This window comes from Aptenodytes forsteri, unplaced genomic scaffold (assembly GCF_000699145.1).
Source record: "Aptenodytes forsteri isolate BGI_AS27 unplaced genomic scaffold, ASM69914v1 Scaffold258, whole genome shotgun sequence".
In the NCBI taxonomy this organism is placed as follows: Eukaryota; Metazoa; Chordata; class Aves; order Sphenisciformes; family Spheniscidae; genus Aptenodytes; species Aptenodytes forsteri.
Window position 1 is genome coordinate 292,769 of NW_008795250.1, and position 21,249 is coordinate 314,017.

At 38.1% G+C, this 21,249-nt stretch overlaps 1 protein-coding gene across 1 annotated transcript in view; it reads right to left on the minus strand.

Moving 5' to 3' along the window:
• SCAPER (S-phase cyclin A associated protein in the ER) overlaps nt 1-21,249 on the minus strand; it is a 281,456-nt gene that overhangs the window by 7,532 nt on the left and 252,675 nt on the right. The window contains exons 28-29 of the mRNA XM_009278834.2: nt 17,824-18,061; nt 14,573-14,722 (exon numbers count right to left, since the gene is read on the minus strand). Coding sequence (XP_009277109.1) covers nt 14,573-14,722; nt 17,824-18,061 — 388 coding nt within the window. The remainder of the gene's footprint in view (nt 1-14,572; nt 14,723-17,823; nt 18,062-21,249) is intronic.

Genomic DNA, 21,249 nt, shown 5'->3' on the forward strand with positions numbered 1-21,249 from the left:
GAAAAAAAACTCTTTTGTTTTTTTTTTTTTTTTTTTTTTTTTAACCAGTCACTTGGCTGAATATGATCCCAGAGTTTTGCAGGCCTGGAATACTCATCGTACAAAATGCTCTAATACGAGATACGAACTCCTTACTGAAATCCAGTGCAGAAAGCTTGCTCTTCCTCCTGCCACATACTGGAATCCAGACACATTTACCTAGAATTAGCTTTTCTTGTTGCTCTCTCTCTAGCCTGCAAGTCAGAGATGCCTGTCAAACGTAACAAGATCCTAATTAAATCACCGCATTTCTGTACAGCCAAGCATTTAAGCACCTGCTTAACTTCAGATATGTGCCTAAGTTCCATTAATATTTGCTTGTGGTTTTCTTTTTCTGAATTGAGACCTCTCTATCAAATTAGTACAAGCTACATTTTAATTTTTTTTTTATCCAGAGCAGGCAACTCACATTCATCTTTTCTATATTTCATTTAAAAATTTTGCTTACTCTCAAAGTTTACAGATACTCATACAACTTTATTGGTTTTGCCTGTGCTTAGCTTAAGTACATTCCAAAGAAGATGCACCTGCTTAGCTTAGCTTATTTTTGGCCCAACACAATAAACATTAGAATAACTCTCTGAAGACCCAAACTACGCACGGGTAAGAGACACAGCAAACATGTTTCTGAAATGCTATTTCATGATGAATCAGTGAAGTTTTTCTTTGTGCTACCAGCCAAACTCAAGACTGTGATACATTTCAGAGGTGGAGCCCCTGTTACAGGGCTTGGTGATGCGGTTCAGGGTTAGCACACCAGAAAGCACTGGCCAAGGGCACAATCTGCCCTCAGTGTAAAAGCCTGATGGAATGAGAGGCTAGAGCATCTTAAACCCTTCACTGTGCTGAACTGAGGCAACCTCTACACCATATAAGCCGACGGTTATCAAGGCTGCACAATATATGCCACTCTAATATCCGATTTCGTTTACTTTTAACCTTTGCTAAAAGTCACCTTTAAGAATGCAATTTTCCCTGCTTGGTCTCCGTCTGAATTTCCAGCTTTCCAGTACCACGTGCGCTGCGCCTACTGAATCCACACTAGCTGACTGTCCAGCACAATGACTAATGTGATGACCTGTGGGAACTTTTTACTGAGCAACACCTTTCAAGGTTGCCCATCAGTTATCTTCTGTCACTCCCACCAGTTTATAGCCTTCTGCAGGTCCCACTAATTTGCTTCATCTCCAATAGCCAGAGGGTCAGGCACTCTCTTCTGCCCTACCAGGCAACCCATGCTCCCGCGTGACTCTGGAAAGTGCACTCCGCACTCGCAAGTGCAATAGCCATCCTGATCCACTGTATTGGTATTTCTGAAGTTTATCACTTAGGAAAGCATGACTCACGATTTCTAAAGTCTCTAGATGGAATCCATTTCTTCAAGTTTACTTGGGCCAATATTCACTATATAGTATATTGCTTGGCCATTTGCTGCAATTCTTCTAGCTGTGAAAGTCTGAAGCAGTATAAAAATCAGTCTTTCAAAACAGACTACAATGACAAAAGCCAGCAATATGTCACACACCACTTGAGCAATAAGAAAGGACAATCAATCAAAAAAAAAAAAAAAAGCTCCTTGTGGTATGGAACAGTAATAAAGTTGTGAGGGGAACTCATCATGTTGCTGGGAGATAAGGCTTCCCCGGTCACTTAGGTAGGGTGTCTGGCTACAGACCTGAGGTGACTGCTAGAAGGATACTCCATCCTGGACTTCGCAGGATATCCTCGTATTCCCACCAGGACAGCTCCAGCAGCCTTCCTCTCCTGCTGCTGCTTCCTGGCACCTCGCAAAGGAGATCTTCCCAGGACTGAAGGCCTTTGCTAGGGAACTAATAAACCATATGGACCCAAATAACTTGGGTATGATTTTCCTCTGGGTAGCAAAGGGAATGTTGCAGCTCATTTAATTTTTCTAAAAAGCTCCAAGGGCGCAAAAATAACTTTCTGATGACCCTGCAGGAATGAGAATCATAAAAGTGCAATTCCTTTCCCTGCTTGCAAGGGCAGGGAGATAACCACTGGCATACACAGGGGCAACCTTTGCATGAGATCTAGCAAGGGAAAGATGTTTTGGTGTACAACTCCTATTTACATACTGTATATAGATATAATTGTCTTTCACTTAATCTTTCTCTATATTCCTTTTCTCATGAATGAAAACTGCAATTACTTTTAAATCCGTATGTATGAATTTTTGTCAAAGCAGGGTAATAATGATACAGCAATGATACAGAATGTATCAGCAGCTACATGTCAAATCAGAAATAAAATCTTACCAGGTCAATGGTTAATTTTACAAGAAAATTAAAATAAGAATCCTCTAGTCTTTGAAACTGTATCTTCATAATCAGGTAACTGAGTTTATAAGCATCTTGCAAGTATTAAACATAATTTTCAATGAGAAAACTAAAATGTCAGCCAGAAAGTTGAAGAATGACTGTATGTAAAATATTGAACAGTATTAGCGAAATTGAAGTGAACTGTTAATTCATATATTCTTACCATTCATATGTCCTAATTAGACATGTAATGTAGATGCATGCTACTAATTTTTCAAGAGCTAGTAGTTCAATCAAATTGCCTTGTGAAGATTTAAATTTCATTTAACTATGAAGTAGCATTTTTGGTGACAATCTAAATTTCTGTTTCCAAGTTGTAATTGCACACATTTTACATATGTAAAGCATTTAAAAAAAGAGAAACTAATTGAATTTCAAACTTTGCCTGCAACCTTCCAGAGATTTAAAGAAGATTAAGATCACAGACTGGTTTTCAAAAGTTCTATGCATGTAGGTTAAATGCTTCTATGCATGTATGTTAAATATTGTCAGATATTTTATTACAAGTAACAAAAAAAGCGGTTCAGTCTCAAGACGAAGAACTTTTTCACTCCTTGTGTACTACGCAAGGTTAGTCCAGGATTACTGCAGAGTGGAAGTGCTGATTTTTACAGTAATATTTAGTCTAGTTCTACTGATGGATTTAGGTTTTCTTGTTTCACTTGGACATTTGCAGCTCTGGAAAGGCATCATTCATGTCAGTTATTTCTGTCTATACATACCATAAAGACACCGGAATTATCTTTCAAAGAGGCTAATTAATTTTCTGGTCAGGAGGAACAGAAAGCCAGCAGCAAGCTTTTTGTCTATGCAAAGGCAAAACAAAGAACTGAGAAGTGAGTATTCAGCTGATTCAGAAAGCCACGTTCTCAATGAACTAAGCTGTGCTAGACCAGAAAATCGTAATTACCATTTACTGAAGATTATCCATACATTTAGAAAGCTACAAGACATTCATCACATGTCTAAAACGATAATAATATTTACCATTCTATTCAATTATTTCCTCAAAGGTTGCTTTTCCCACCACCACAAAATAATAATTAAAAAAAAAAAAATCTCATCACAGTATTCCAGGTTAAAAATGAGCTGGTTTAAGCCCGGCAAGAAGCTGTTCTCCTCCAAATACGGTTGGACTTGATGATCTTTAAGGTCTTTTCCAACCTAAATGATTCTATGATTCCACGACTCTATGAAATAGTTAGACAGAGGACAGGTTATCAAGTCCAAGCCTGAGCCCACAACAGGGTATGTTTTTAATTGGTCAAAGCAGCTTCCCCAGCTATCAAAGGAAGTCGTCGCTAAACAAGATGGTGCATTTGCTATGAGACATTCGCCACATCCATTTCAGCATGGCAAGCAACGCTGCCAACGATAACCCATTGTTCCAGGGTCCTTTAAGTCCAGGGCTGGGGGACACAGCCGGTGCTGGCCCTCGGAGACCTATGGGGTAGACACGAGAGCCCTCAGCCGCTGGCTAACTCAGGAACACGGACGTGTACTTCCATCATTTTTGTTTCATTTTTGGGAGACTTGCTGAAGACTTTTCACAAACATAACTGGAAGACATGATTTAAGCGTTGCCAAATAGAAACACTGTACGTAGGTACTTTTCATAGCAGATCCTCTAACTTATTTGAGTTCTCGTTTTCTGTTGTGCTGCCCCACGGTTTCCTTTAGCACGAATTTCCCATTACCATTAGGGTGATGATTTTGCAAAAGCTTACTTCTTGTTAAGCTGACACTTCACTGAAGTCACCAGTAACGCTTTTGTACACAAAGGTGTACAGGTGTGCTTTCCACATGACAAACAACAGAAAAGCTCACAGCAGCCTGGATGCTGTCCCACATCTCTCCTAGGAGCCACGTGGTTACTTTGCCTGCCAGCTCGCACTCCCTTCCAGAAATCAACTACACGAAAGTATCAGAAGATTTAAAAAAGGAGTGTCTTTAGCTGTCAACTTGATCGTATTGTTTGCTTATTATTTCTATTCCTTCTTATGCATCTTAACATTACGTCACGGTTTATGCTGTTAAAATACGCAACATAAAAATGCAGAAACTTTGGGAGCAAATGCATTGCTGGCATCAATGGCACTGCTAGGGCACAGCCACCATAAATTAGATACCATTAAATTAGGGGCAGTGGGATGTCCAACTAACAAAGCAGAGATGATGTTCAGCAACCCTCAGTTGCCATCCGAGCACCCAGAACCGCACAATGTTCAGCAACCCTCAAGTTGCCATCCGAGCACCCAGAACCGCACATATGCTGCCAGGTCTCCCCAGTAAGAGAGGGATGCTTGCTTGGAAACACTGTGGCAGGAAAACAACATGACTTACAGGTGCCTTCTGTAGCCTATCAGTTTCTTTCCTCCACAGAAGAAAGGAAAAATTGCTTCTTGCTGCTTAAAGATAGCAGAGAAAGGAGAAAGATTGCCAAGGAGAGAACTGAAATCTGTAGCCACAAAAAACCCCAGATGTCACGATTTGAACAAAACCTTACAAGTCATTTAACTGCACCACTCCCGCGTGACTAACTGCATGACGATGTTGTGTTCTTAGTACTCTACAGTCAGGCTGGCGTTTTTTAGTAATTGTGACCAAGTATTAGAAGTTGTAGCTCTCTTATCAAATGAAAAGTAAGACAAAATTATGCTAACGTGAAGTGGATACAGGAAAATGGAGTTGAATCATAACTTTGTAAAGTTTAAAACTTCCTGAAGCGAAACCCTCCTCAGCTCTTGGAGAGGAAAAACTGCTAATGAAATGGTGTATTCCATAGGTACTTGGAAACAAATACAGTGATTATCACTGTGAGCGGAATTAACTTTCTAGAAAAACATCCTTAATAGAATTTCCTATTATTTTTATGAAACGAAGCATTAAAATGTGCTCTTCTACTTGACTGTGCTCTTCTGTTATACTGTATTTCATATTCAGATGCAATTTTCTTAGAACAACTCAGACTAAAAAGCTAATGGTTCTCTAAGGGACACTCCTTGCCTTTTCCACTATCTCACATGACCCATGGTTCCAAACTTGAACATGGCCGTTATAAACATTTGGATCTTAAAATTGTACTGTTGGTATGGGAACTATTAATGTTTCTTTTCTATTTATTTATCATTTATATAAATGTCGATTCTAATTTGTACAAACAACTAATAACTTTATTGAAAGGAACTGAAATGTTGTGCATCTAATCTCCGTAACGACAGTATTCCATCAAACAGTTAAATCCTTTTGTTTGATGTCAGATTATTTATAACTTTGTAAAAGAAATAAGTCTTTATATTAGTAGTCCAGAGTTTCTCTTCAAAGCTAGATCTGCATTATTTCTTTGCTTCTATATAAACAGATCCCATACTGCTAGTATTTAATCAGCGGAATATGTCACCACTTAGCTCTTCTTCTGTTTTAAGGTCAAGCTCTTTTCTTTCCATTTTGCAAACTCCACTGTTGGCAAGGCTCTGAGCAAAGAATGTTCTAAATTCCTCCTAACATTTAGCAGGAATCAGAGGACCATTTCCATGCAAAAACAATGTTCCAGAATGCTACATTAAAATTTAAAAGTAAGAATTTTGTCTATTTGAAGAATTCCAGTGTTTATTTTCTTAACATCACATGTAAGCTTTCAGAGAGAAGATAACAGAGTTCAGAAATAACATTAGTCTTCCTATAAACCCCGTTATGAGCATTGTCCTTTTAGAGCTAGCTCCATGGTTTAAGCACACAGATTCAGTAGTGCTCTGTGTATACCTAACAAAGAAAAAATTATCTGAGCAGTTTTTGTGTAATCATCCTAAACCATTTGAGCATTTAGGATAGGACGATGGCAAATACAAGCACAGCAACGCAGTAAAGATATAAAAACGTTTATCAGAAGTGATGCTAGTGGGAACTCTAGATAAAGTAGTTCTTTATACAAAGCTCTTGAAAAAAGGTCACCCAAAATGACATAACAAGTCACCTTAGTTATAATATAACAAATGAAGTATATATAGATTACATTCAGCAATAAATAAATAAATACTATTAAACAGATATTGTAAAAGATAAGCTCCATTACAACGTGATGAGAGGAGAATGGAAACAATTCTAATATGCATTGAGGCTATTTGTGAATTTAACACACGCCCAGGCTACAGGATAAAGTAGTAATCTAATGCCTGAACTAGAAAAGGTATTAAGGAAAAGTCTAACTTTAAAAATGATAGCATTTTAGCATTTAACGTATTAACATAAAAATAAACGTTTAAACATGTGAGGTTGCTCTCATGCTTAATGTTAAGCATATACTTCAGTACCTTGTTAAATTGAAGAGTATCACTGCTTTCTAGAAAATGGTAAGCTTCATAGTTTCCAATAACGTAACAGGAGATTTATATGTTTAAGTGTTGCCCTAATAATTTTTAACCAGGGGAGAGCATTATTATACATCAAACATATTGAGAAATACATATATTCTGTAAGCTCAAATAAAAAAACCCCATCATGCCATGTCTCAAATCCTTAGGTATTATTCTGAATAATTGATTAGAGCATCATTAGAACATGATTAGAGCTAGCCCTTGCAGCCCTGTGCTATTTTTGAAGAATCATCTTCACATTTAGATAACATCTTCAACTTCAATGACGTACCACTTGTAACTTTAAGCTGCTGCTTTGGGCATGATTCTCTACCCATTTACACAGGTGGAACTCAACTGATGTGAATGAAGAATTCTTGATTTAAAGGCTAGAGAAGAAACAGGACCTTAGTCAACAGAAGTTCAAACAGACTATTGGCAGAGGTTTCTGCCATCATCCTTGAAAAGAGCTAGTTTGGGTCAAAATCCCCAGAAGGTGTGAATAATTAAAATATTACAGTCTAAAACACAGAAAATCTTTTTGTCTCTCTCAGAGCATTCTCTCTCTTCAAAAGCAAGCATTTTCTGTCACTCTCTAAAACCCTACCTGCAAGTAAGAATTTTTATTACTAGTAGATTGTGTCTTCTGTCTTCCACAATGACTGTAAAGGGTTTGTGAAAATATCTGATCATCAACTAAAAAGACTGTGAAACAGTCATGAGCCATTGGACATGTAACAGAGCTGGCTGAGGAAAAGCTTCAGACAGACAGCAAGAAAATGTACTTTTCTGCCATGAAAAATGTGCTACAATGCACCCATCACTAAGGGGAGAGGAAGATGAGCAAGATTTTCCATAGTACTCACTCTGCAAGATTTAATGCATTTGATTTTTATTTTATGTTTCAGTATCACTTCAATCAAGTGTTACTTGAGCTGAACATGACGAAATGGGTTTGGGAGACTTCTTTGGGCCTCTTGCAGGCTCCCACCCTTAGAGCAGCGTCCAAGTGCTCGGAACAACTGTCAACTGCCCGAGCCCAAAGCTGCGAACACAGAGCAGGCTGGCGTCCTCTCCGCATGGGGCCAGCGATGTTGGGGACAGTCACTGCGGGTCTGCAGAGACTTGGAAAACTTATAGTTTATGGGAGAAGTACAGGGAGTTCCCTTACACATGAGGCGAGACAGACAATAGCTCATTTCTGTGTGAAATTTAATTCTCAGGAAAAGGAGACAGGGACAGGCTGGGTCGGAACGAGGCAGAGCGAAGACAGGCGTTGTGCAAGCTTCTGCGTCCATCTCTGCCAACAGATCTCCACCGGCCAAACCCATAATATTCCAGGCCCAGGTCTTAGCTGAGAAGAAACTGCTTATTAAGCAGGATTATGCCAAACTCTGTGGTGTTTTTTCGATGTGGACCAAGGTCCACTGGGGATTAAGCTGAGACCACCAAACTCTCTTTATTCCTGACCCAGGAATAAGATTAGAACGTCGCTCTCTGGAGGTGGCATTAGCCGATTGCTCTCTCTCCCTCTCTCTTCATCGCTAAGCTTTAGTTACGGACTGTATTTTAAGGTTGTTGAAAGTACTGGCTTTTACAACACTGGGAGCTAGTTTTATTCTTTTGTGTTTACAGTTTAAGAATAAGACAATAAGATAAATCCAAGTGCATTCATTTCTCATTTTAATTCCTATACACTCTCTCTTCCTCTCCTACAGAAATCAGCCAGCCATCATGCACTGAAACTAAATACATTTGATTTCATGTTAAGTCTTTGCTCATATTAAATTACCTTCCCCACGCCCCCTCAAAAAAAGAAAAAGAAAAAGAAAAAGGAAAAAATAATGGGATGCATTTTGGAATGTTAGAAATACAATTAAAATGTGACGTGTGAAATATGCAGTCCCGCATGCTCCTGTTGGATTTTATTTACTTTGTCATAGATCGTTCTTAAAAAAGAAAAAGTTGATGGGTAAGCTCAAATAACAACAAAGGCGTCTGACAAATTACCTAAGAGGCATCCCCACTTTTCACCCACTGCCTAGATAAGAATGCCATCTTTTGTGAAGATATTGGTTCACTTAAGTGAATTTATGTGGTCTGAGTATGTAAGGCTGATAGAGAAAAAGCATACATTACAGATCTGTTTTAATTTACTCCATTTTAACTTGGGAAGTTTAATCCTTAGGGGATTTTTTGTTCACAAGCTGAAGTGCTCCTAAATGGTAGTCAAGACTACAACTTCACATGAATCACTCACTTGCCAAAATCAGCTATTCCACAAAATTTACCAGGCATATTTTTTGTTCAAACCTGTAAAGCTTTAAAAGTTGTGGGGTTTGGGGTTTTTTTTTTTTTTAAAGGTTTAAAGAACCTTTAAAGAACCACAACTGCAACATGAAATCCATACTCCTAAAAATCCCTCCTCTGAAAAGAAACTAACAAAATCAGAATTAAGTAATTTCAGATACTATTTACTTACAAATATGGACATTAACTATATGGTAACTACCAACTCCTGCATCTTTACTCGTGTTGTATTTTCAAAAACTCCACCTACCAGATCAAAATTGTTCCAGTCACTCCGTAGCCCCAAAAGCAACGTAAATAATGAAAGTTTAATGATGGCCTCTAGTAAACAACCCATATGGAAACTCTACATAATATTTTTATAACCATTCTTCCAAATTTTCCTGTCAACTTCTGATTTTCACAGTTTTTCCATTTTAAAAGTATTTTTCTTTCTTCACGCTAACACTAGAGGAAACTGGCCACATACTGAAACTCAATACGCACTAACACTGTCAAAAGCACAAAATAATCTCCCTACAGAAGGCAACATTTCATCTAAAGTCACTTTGTAAGTGTCCCTTACAACCTAGCAGTACTTGTCACCATAGTCAGGATAAATGTCATATACATACATGTACATGATATACACTTACTGTGGGATAAAGTGTACTGCTATTTTATGACAGAAGTAAGACTTGCCACATGAAAAAAAATGCTAAAAAGTAAGAAAATATAACTATAAGCCAATCATTAAGGAGAAAAAAAAAAGAGGAAAGACAATCTCAGTACGAGGCCTTTCTTAGGGACTATCTACCGTGTTTTCTTTCTGCTGGAAATGAGTAATAAATGAACCTTTCAGAACTGTGCCTATCATACAATATTTTAATTTCTTTGAACATTATATTTATACCTGTGATACTGCTGTGTGATGTTTTCTATTTTAAGGCAAGAGAAATTCCTCTCCCAAAATATCCTGTAATCTTACTGTTCCTTATTCCTTTAACTGGAGCAAGCTGGTATGCCCGAAACATGTTTTGCGATCAATTTTCCACATCTATATAGCACGGGTAAATTTCTAGTAAGTGAATGGTACTATTAAATCTAATTCCACGTGCTTCTAATTTCAACATATGGATTATTAGATATTAACATTTCAATTATTGTAAGTTTACAATAAGAATAATGTACCCTTCTTACGGACACGACTGTCTAGGGATAAAAGGTTTGGAGTGACAGAGAAATAAGCTAGTTGGACTTATGCAATTGAAAGACAAATTTTTGGGGATGGAATGGGAACGGTCTGTGTATCCAATTTTTTCCAATTGCATTGGTTACTCTAAGAGAAATTCTTACTTCTATCTACAAACCCTAATTTTGTAATTAATTTTTTCAAAAGCTGCATACGCTTTTCCCTAGCTCCTTCACAGAGATTTTGTTTTGCAATCTGTATCCTACGTATCCCAAAAGTTAGCGAGATTCTTCTAGAGCACTCTAAATACAGTGTGTGTCAAAGACTGAAAGAACAAAAGCTATTTTTATTTAAATAAATGCATAGCAAGACAAATGAACGATACAACTTCTTTTGGAGCCTGTCAGGCAAGATCCTGAGTCTCAGGGTCTGATTTGTGATGACCTTTCATATGAAAAATATTCACTAACTGCAATGAATACGGAAGGATTTTTATTCCCAATACAGCAATGTGAAAGACACCAACTCGTCTGTCATTCATGTTAATTTAATTATGGGACCACATTCAATTATCCAATATAATATGCAAATGAAGTGTGTTGATAGCACATGCTAATTATATTCATTATAATAATTAAATCAAACAATGAAAGGGAATAAAAATGTAATGAAATAGAAGGATATTTTTAATTAACAACAATTTTAATTAGAAACTGTAATCCTATACTCTGATATAGTATGATTGGCTTATTAAAAGATTGGACATTATTTTTATTACGCAGTTTAGTTTTACACGTCTATTCTTAGTATCATGGGACCTGTTTTCCTATGTTAATAGATTAAATGGTGGCCAAACCAGAGAATCAGTTTCCTTGATCATACTTCATGCAAAGCAGATGCCTAATAAAGCCGAGCTCTGCTACAGCGTGATTACAGAATCCCGTCTCATGAAACGCAGGCTGTCTAACTCTATAGTAAACAAAAGTTCACGTGCCGATACAAAACAGACAGTGCAGTTTAGGTTTGACTAATGATGTTAAAGCATTTAAAATATTAAAGAAACGCTCTTTGCTTTTTGAAATTTTCAGTTTCATAACTGATTTATTTCTTCAGTGACAGCACTGCCCTGAAAAAGCTTTATGAATGGTAAAACAAAACATGAAAAAAGGAAAGGAGTATTACTAATATATTATATGTGGGCAGAGTCAGCAAAATCATAGTCTTTTTAAAGTAAACAGAGCAAGCACTATCAAAACACTTAGGAATGCGTTCCTTAGGAATCCATTGTCCTCATCGCTCCTCGACAGAATCACTTGGGCCTGGACCAGAAGCCAACCGTGGCGAAAACGCTCACTGGGACCCCAGCCACTGTCTCTGCATGTGAGTAGGACCCATCTTATTTGGGGCTCCTGGAAACTGCAGTGAAATATGAATCTCGAAGCTATACGAGAGAAAAGAACTTTCCTTTTTCATTTGCCACTCAACTAACTATAAAGACTTTTACAGATAGTGTAATAAAACCAGACAAACCTGTATTACATTAAATGATTGGCATATGATGCTCTTGGAAGATTTGCTTCTATGAATGTGAAATATTTAGGAAATTGCCCTTTTATTATTTTGACTGCATAATGGTAATAATTCATTTACTTAAATCACAGTCCTACTACAGAAGGTCAATGTTGAGGTTGACAGGCTGTAAAATTTCCTTTTTAGAAATCTATCTATTCTCCAAACTGGGAAACTGCAGATTTTTTGAATAATTAATGCCTTTTTTTCTTTATTCCAGTAGGCCCTTTTGGATATTTATCTGTTGATGTGAGTTGACAAAGGAGTCACAAAAGGCACAGCGAAAACTCCAAACAACTACTTGTTCTTTTTTTTTTTTTTTAGTTGAAAGGAATGAAAACATACAAAGGTTTGTAATAAGGAATACAAATTTAGGGAGGAAAAGATTTATTTAAACTACAAACATTTCAAAACAAATGTACATTTGACTGCAAGAATAATGTGAATCTGCTTTGAAATACGTCAGTTATTGACTCCTTTAAAGTTTGTTCAAATAGTAATGGAAATTTGTTTTCATAGTTCGTCTGGTGTATCTATTTTTACTATGCAGTTCTTTCCAGGAGTTCAAGCCTACTATTTGAAAGCTTTCACTGTGAGACCAATTGTTTGTTTTTAGTAGGACTCTGCAGACGATCAACAATGAGAGAAAAAATTGGAAGCTCATAACATAATAAAAAATTAAACCATAACTGAATTAATAGAAAGCACTTCCCTTTTCATGAAAGGCATCGTATCTTTTTTGGAAGTCACAACACTAACAGCACCTGAAAATAACGACCGTATGCAAGTCTCACTGCCTGCCTAGTAATGAAAGGCAAAATACTTCCTTCTACTAAAAAAAACCTTCCCTGCATTTTGCAAGTACCTGAATGAGCAATGCTTCAGTTTTTCAAAATGTTTTTTTAAACAAAAAACCCCAAACCAAAATGCCACTTCCTCAGCTAAAAGCTTATAAAATAGGAATATCAGAAATTAAATAAAAAGTTAAGCACGTCATGACATCTCTTGAGACAGTACCACCAAAGCAAACCACCGTAAAAGACTGCTTTTAGTGTATGAAAAGTACTAACATACCGCGGTTGTTTAACCAAAGACCTAAACTTGACTCTAAGGGCTGCAGAAGCTACCTTTTAATCTTGAAAATTAACTCAGTCCGGGGGTAGATTAGTGATGGCACATGACCTCAACCCCAAGTGCACATGCTGAAGACTCCAAGACACTGCAAAATGACCAGCTGGGAAGCATGCCCACAGACAAACGCGTTTTGCACACACTTGGTCTCTTGACTGCCTGCCGGCAGCCACCATAGCCAGCTGCTGCCATGGCACGGAGCCTGCTCGCCACGGTCGGACCCTCGCCCCAGGGCACAAGCGCTAAACAGCGGCAGGCACTACAGACTACTAGAACTGACATCGCTGGTAGGAAATCCCTCTTCTGCGCTATTCCTGGCACATTTATAGTTGCAAGTCCTCCATGCAATGAATCACATCTGTTTATACTTGTGTGCCAGATAATAAATTTTTAAACTGCAGAGAAAAGACAACATTGTTTGCTGGCACTTCTGGATGCCAGCACGACCCGTTGTGTAGCAGTGGGAATCAGAAAATGGCAGCAATATCACATGGATTTTCAAAACAACCATGTTAAAAAGTGTTGCCCACAGTCAGCTCCAGATCCCGAGTGGGATTTGATTGCACAGGGTAGGAAGGCTGCAGGATCCTCCCTCCAGCTTTGGCCGAAGCCACAGAAACATTACTATATAATTACATTATATAATTGTATAATATTTCTGACAATATGGTCAGCTTTAAGATAATATAATGTTCCAATTATAGTCAACAACTGTAAGAACATTATCGGACAGCTTTTCTCTAAGCCTTTGCTGCCAAGTTGTAACACTTTTCTTCTGCTCTTTAGCTTAACTGAGGGGTCTAAGCTCCTCATCCTGAACCCCCACCCCAAAAGTTGAACAAAAACAGGAACCAAGTGTCACAAGTATGGAGAGAGAACAAAACAAGTAACTTCACAAATATAGCGTTCAACTGAATCATACCAAAGATGTAGGCACCATAATGCAGTTTCTACACATCCGGAGTCAGGTTCACGTACTCAAAAATAAAGAGCAAGTGCCAACTTCTGCCCTGCCCAATACACCCTGGGAGACTACATATAAGCTGAGGAAACTGGGAGACTTTTAAGACTAAAGTATTCACAATAGTTTTGAAGTTTTGCGTCTGGGTTATTTTATAAGCTATTCTTACTAGTATGAGATGTCACAGAGTTCACTGGCAAAAGTGGACGACAATCAAGGAAGCTAGAGAGGGATTTCCACTGAGTGTTTTACTACTAAAAACATGCAAGGAAAAGAATGGCTTAAACTTAAATGAGCGCTCTGGCTACCAGGGAGGTGGCTACATTGGCATCTGAGGACATGCCTTCATGGCAGACTAGTTTAGTTGGCTTTAAAAGGGTTTAACTTGGGTACCACAGCCATCTGATCAAGTTGACGTGAAGTTAACTTTAAATTAAAAATACCAGTTGCTAAGTATATCTCGGCAGCGAGTAAGGCTACTTAAAATCAATGCAATGTCAGCATCATTGTTCGCGTAAGAACACGGAGTTTCCTTCTGGCCACATAATATTAACGTTTTTGTGTTAAGATGCAACTTCAGCTTCTATTTTGCGAACGTATATTTGTGCCCATAGGAACGTTGAGGGGATTAGTTTTCTTGAGGGATCCATGACTAAATGTGCACTTGGTAACTTCTGATCCCATTTTCCATTTGCCTTACCTGATTATCTGTGTTGTTTACAGTAAAATAGCCCACACAAATAATGACTTCGTGTAGCAATCCTTCACAGGTATGCTGGGAGCAGTACCACAGCAGAGAGCTGATAATATGCCGGAATGCAAGGGACAGTCCTTCAGCACCCACAATAGACTGAAAAAAAGGCCAAGAAACAGAAATTACAGTCTAGCAGTATGTTACAGAAATTGTGTGAATTACGTATACATCAATTGCACACACCCCCCCCTTTTTTTTAAGTATAGACTATGTTCTTTGTTGCGATGACTTTGGAGGAGGACAGACTCAGCTCTCTTCTTTCAGTAACTTATCGTTTACAACTGGACTATAAGAATAAATTCAAATTTTAGAGGGACACAGGAAAAATTGGATTCTGCTTAGTTGACATTCAGTGTAGCATTAGGTTGACCATTTCATTTGACATACATTACATGTTCCAGGAAAACTTAATGCTAATAATATTTCTTAGTAATAAGCAAAGGAAACCAAACCATCTTCATGTCTGCAAAAAAGCAAAATGCATTTCTCATTAATAACTTGCGCTCTGAATGGAATACAAAGATTAATAACAAATAATGACTTTTCAAACATTCAAAAAAGTTAGAAACATCCAAAAGGAGAGAACACTCAGCTGCAAAGCTTCTTGGGACGCTTTTTAAAAGTAGGCAAATTGCTGTAACGTGGAGATTCAGAATTAGATTTTATCTGCACAGCCTACAGCCTCTATTTAATAAACATGTCAAACAGACAGAACGACACAAGGTCAAAGGGGAAAACTAAAGCACAAGGAATGAGCATGACAGTCTACTAACTCTCATGAAATAGCAGTGCAGACCTGTGACAAAATCTCTTTCATTTGAGAGTTTTCTTGATTGTATACCTTGTAGCCTGTGTTAAGTACATATACATAAATCCCAGTCTGCAGTATAGTTTAGTTTTAGCATACTCCAAATCTACCCAGCAAAAGTGGAATCCTTGACAATTAAACCAGGCTCAGCTGAGGTTCCATCTTGAACCTCAAGCGTTCTGGTAAGTTAGTATATGTTCAAAACTTAACGCACAATGCAGCCACCGTTTACTGCTTTACATCATGTAAATGCCATATTCTTAGGTCCACCCTTATTTAATTAGTGCTGTCCACACATGCTGTGACCTAGCACTCTGGGTTTAACCTTCCCTGATAACAACAGGTCAAAGGGCACCTGAGTTTGTGTATAAAAGTTAAACTAATTTTTCAAGGAAACTATGCTTCCTTTTCAGCCAGAATTAATATCAGCTCAGGATCCTGCGTTGTTTCTCACTACCATCTTTCAATTGTTTAGACTGTCAAATTAAATGAAATATATACCCATGAGCCATCTGTGCTAATACAAACTCTAGAATACCAGACCTCTTCTGTTAATCAAAAAACCCTATTCTATAGACCTACTATTACGTGATAAAACTATTCCTTAGAGATAATAATCAGACAGTACATAAACTACGCCTTTTCCTTCTGCTGTCTGCTAGCCTGCTACAGTCCACAAGGTCAGAATGGACAGTAAACTGCCTCAGGTGTATGTTGATTTTTTAACATTACAGAAACAAATCACATTAAGACATTGAAAGGGATAGCGGCTGAGACTACACAAGTGTGTCTGTCCATCACAAACAATATTATGCCTACAATTCAGTAAGACAGCTAAGCGGCTACTTCCTGAGCGGAGCCTGCATCGATGAACCGAACGAAATAATTCACACTGGTTAGTTTTCTACCACCCTTTATGCAATAGTTACTATCTTGCACCATTTTATGTAGAACCAACTAATGCAGATCACGGGACTTGGGAATTAACGCTGATGGTTTGTTATAAATGCTCAGATATAATGGTAGTTGGTAGAGGGATAAATACAGACAGTGTAAGTGGAAGCTTACATTTTAAAAATCAATAGTGGTTTCTTGAGGTATCAGTGGGACAGCCCTTCGGCCACTGCACTTTGCTATAGCCCCCCTATAAGCAGTAACTGTCCCAATTCAAGTCTTACGCTCTGGTATATACCTGTAATAATTACAGCAACAAATAAAACATCCAGTCTCAAACCAAGAGCTACTGAACAAGCTGTAGAAGAGAACTACTTTGATGCACCTTGATTTACAGAAAGAAATGGGAGTTAATGGTTTGTGTAAGAGCTGTTTTACATGAAACTCCAATAAATATACTGTTTCTGTGCCCTGTAAAAAAAACCCTGACTGGACTGGATCCTCCAACTACATCTAGACAGATGAATGTTGCTACATGCAAATTGCTTGTTGCCGTTATCAGAGATACTAGGTGTACTAAAAATCAAAGTCAAGAAATAGGAACTGAAGGAGCCTTATACCTTATACTAAATTCTTTACTCATGCAAAGCTCTTGCTGAGTTTAATGCATTTCAGATGGCGTGTGGTACAACTTATATACAAATTACATATTAAATGAAACAGAGACCTATTCTGATGAATTGTGTAAGATTAATGCTGCTAGGCATGTTTTGCAAAGCAATGCTTTTTGACAGGTGTTTTATATTAACAACACAACAGCTTTGACAATTTATCTGAGAAATACACCAGTATTTGTATTTTCTTTGTATGGCAAAATGATTCATTTACACTAGAAAACTGTTCACAGAAGAAGGTAAGAAAAGACATCTTCTCAAGACTCAAAATGTGATCTTTTTGAGTTTTTTTCGTGAATAAAAATTATGAAAAATTAAATCTCCAATTTTTGGCCAATAAAATTTTAGTTGGATTAAAAAAAAAATTGGTATCAAGTGATTTTCAGTTTCAGTTGTACAATCTTAATGCAAGTGGCCACTGAAAGCACTGAAAAATGTAAATTGTGGTTATAATATAAGCAAGTCCTTTCACATTAGAAAAACCGTTATTTCGTGCTTTTGACCAAGATTTTTTTTACATTTTGGGGGCTTATTAAATATAAAAAGTACTGTGCTAAAAGTGAGGTTTTTTGAATAGAAGAAATAATGGATTGGATTCAGCATTTTGCATAGTCCAAATTTTCACTTTTTGCTTAAATTCATTTGCCATAGCTATACAGTGGAAATAACAATAATTAGCAGTTTTAAGCATGAAAAAACCCTAAACATCTAATCGTGAAAGTTCCTTCAATAACTAAGATCTTAAAGACAAAATTTAGTCCAAAAGTATATGCAATAATTAACATTTCCACACTAAGCAAAAGTTTTAAAACATCTTTTACCTGAAAGGCAGGCAGATCCAGAACAGCAAAACTATTGAAGAAACGTAAACTCTGAATGGCAACCTGGATTGTGTTCGCTGCATAGCTGTCTTTCGGACTTGTTGTGTTTGGATCTGAAATTGTCCCATGGAAAAGAACACAGTACAGCATATGCAAGACTCCAACCAGATCCGTAGACTGAAGAACTGCTGTTAGTCCTGTGGGGTCCTGATGTGTATTGTCAAATATGTTCCAAGATCTGTCAAAGAAACATTAAGCCGTCTGAGGAGGAGACCAGCACCCAGTGAGAACACTTGCCCAGGACGCAGTACTTGTAACAAGCCAAATGTCAGAAAACTAGCAAACTGCTGAAAAACAAAAAACCTGATGCCTAATGTGTCAAGAAACCACAACATTTCCAGCAAATACTTTCAATAATCTGGGCACTGTCCCATGCTCTCTTTAATTGCAGTGCAGCTGTATCTTTAAATATCTTTCTCCACATACTGGTTGGTGTCTTTGCTCCCAAAACGGGTTCACGATACCAGCGCGAGACCATGCAGAAATTCGACAGCTTTAAAGTCGGAAGCCTGGGGGCACTTTAGGGACTCCATGCAAGCTCTGTCTCAGGTCAGTAGCCTACACCCATCTTTCTTTCTTGCAACAGCAGCCAGCAGAGGTGGGAGAACTCCCTGGAGCCTCTCACTGCCTCAGTGACGGGCTGCAGGCACTGGAACAAACTGCCTACCTAAGTGGCAAAATAAGTTACCAGGACCAGATGATCTTAATCAAGTAGTTCTGCAGGAATTTAAGAATGAAGTGGTTGAGCAGTTAACAAAACACGCTACTTCTTATTTCAGTCACATGTTGTTATGGGAGACTGTACGGTAGCAAAGCATAGATAAGTATGAAATGCTCGAGACAAACCAGCACAGCTTGTGCAAACGGAAACTAGGTTTCTTTGGTATCTTTTGGGTGTGCATGTAAAATAACGGAGAAGGTTTTTGGCTATCTAGGATATCAGGACAGATGGGTAAATAACTCAGGATGCCCTTTCCCTTCTCACATTCAAACTTTCATAATCCCTTCATGATTTGTACTGTTTCTTTTTTTTCACAGTATTAATCATCCAGAAGATGACGCAGGACAGTCACTACTAAGGAAGACTAAGGTTGTCACTACTCTGGAGGTTAAACAATGCGTAGAAGGCAGGCAAATACAAAATAAAGCACACAAAATAATTCAAGAAGTTTTATATACTCTGAGTTCTGATTCAAACCCATCATGTAAATGACTTAACTTCATTATGGAAATACATTTAGTCTATATTGGCAATCAAAGGAAACACTAAAATATTAAGATACAGTGAACAGTAAGACTGAAAATATGGTACATCAAAATCTGGTCTTTACCTCATCTACTATGATTCCATTTAAAAAAAAAAGGAAAAAGAAAAAAAGAAATGTGTCAACATCAAAAGAGACTACAAAGATTGAGTCTACATATTTTTTTTTTTAAATTAAGGAAAATATGACAGGTGATATGTGAAAATGTTAAAAAAGGACAAATTAGATGAGGGTATCTTTCCCTTTTGTCACAACTAAAAGCAAAGGAAGTGGGAAAGCAGTGGAAACAAGAACCACTTTCTAAAACAATCTGTAACTGAAGACCTCAGTTGAATACAGAAACGACTGGACACTCAGAGGGCTCAGAATATTCCTGTTAACCAGAATCAATCAAGGAGCTTTTCCTTGACTAGAATGGCTCTAAATGATCTTTTCAGTATCTGCATCAGAAGCACCTTGCACCACTCTGTTACACACATTGCTCTGCTCCAGTGAAGTTTCCAACACAGACCCTAGGTAGGCTGACTAATCCTGCTTTTTGTGATACAGACACTTGTCTTCAATGGAGCAACTAAACCACAAATTCAGCAACTACCAGGTTCTGGCAATCATCATCTTGTTCTGTCATTTTCACATTTCCTAGTGAAGCAAAAAAGTGGGTAAGAAAGCACCACCTCACCCAATAACAATGTCTGTCAAGAAGAATTTCTATTTGTAACAGTACACCGTTGCTTCCTTGGACCAAAGAGAAGGAGAGAGAAACAGGCAGAGCAGGATAACAAACCTGCATTCTCCACGTCCCAAAGAACACCCTCGTACTGGGCTAACCTCAAATATCGCTTAAATATTTAAAGAGAAGAAAGAACAACAGTTATGTTAAACACCATCTTCGCAGTTATAATAGCAAACTTCAAAGCTAGTATCTATGCATTTTCTTGTGTATACAATTCTGTAGGGTAGCATGAGTGGGCACTAAAAACATGAGCAAGGCTGATGACCAGGTCTTTCTGATATCGCAAACTCCTGTTGTGCCCCCGAGCAGGGACCGCTTAGCGGCTGGGTGGGGACAGAGTGTGCACAGCTACTGCGAGGAGGCTGACATGCTGCAGGTGAAGGAGGGGAGATTTAGGAGGCTTAGGAAGGTTATTTTAGCACTCAGGCTATGAAGTATCTCTGCACCCGTTTCACAGCCTTTGAGCGGTCCTCTCGCAGCTGTATCTGCCCTGAGCCCAGGTGAATACGATAGGGACAGTATTTGGGATTCTACACAACTTACTGTACTAGCACCCATCTGCTTCCATCACTGTCCGCTCACTTATTTACATTCAGAAAACAGATGACCCACTTCTGCTTTTTATCAGTCAGATTACATGTGTAAGGAATGATCTTATCTGAAATTAGCATTTATGGGTACCATTTCTTTCCAAGTTCTTTCTATTTACAGTCTGTGAATGTTCGACGTTACTGAAAAAGCTTTTAAGTACAGCATCCTCTGCTGCTACCTCAAGGATTTGTGTCCCGGTCCTATTTCAGCGATACCTATGCTGTACAAAAAACACACGAGACTGCGTAATTAATTACTTCATAAATCTTTCAAAGAAGCAATCAGATCTTTAGGTAAGACACACAGCAGTAACAAAAGCAACATAGCTGTGCCTATTTTCCAGTACCTGTGTTGTTGCACAAGTGACTCCATTACCACCAGTCACCACCACAACTCTGCCAGTCTGCAGTCAGCCATTCGTAGAGAGTCAGATTGAGATGAACGTGTCTGAGTTCATTGTACAGGTTCCAAAAACAGGGTGGGTTTTCAACATTGTGATAGCCAACTGAACTCCTAACAATCCTTAAAGAAACTGTGCCACAAAACTGGCCACGACAGTGCTTCAGAAGGCCACCGGCGTTGGATTCTCTCAAAATACATGTAATAACATTCGAAAGACAAGCTGAAGTAAATTTAAAATTGATGCCACTTACCTGCTGCAAAAGAAGAACCACAAACAGTCAGCTTGTGGTTTGTAGCACTCATAACGATCCTAACATCTACTCCATAAAGAATAAAAAAAGTGGAAAAAATACCAGAGCTCTAAGTGTGTTTTGG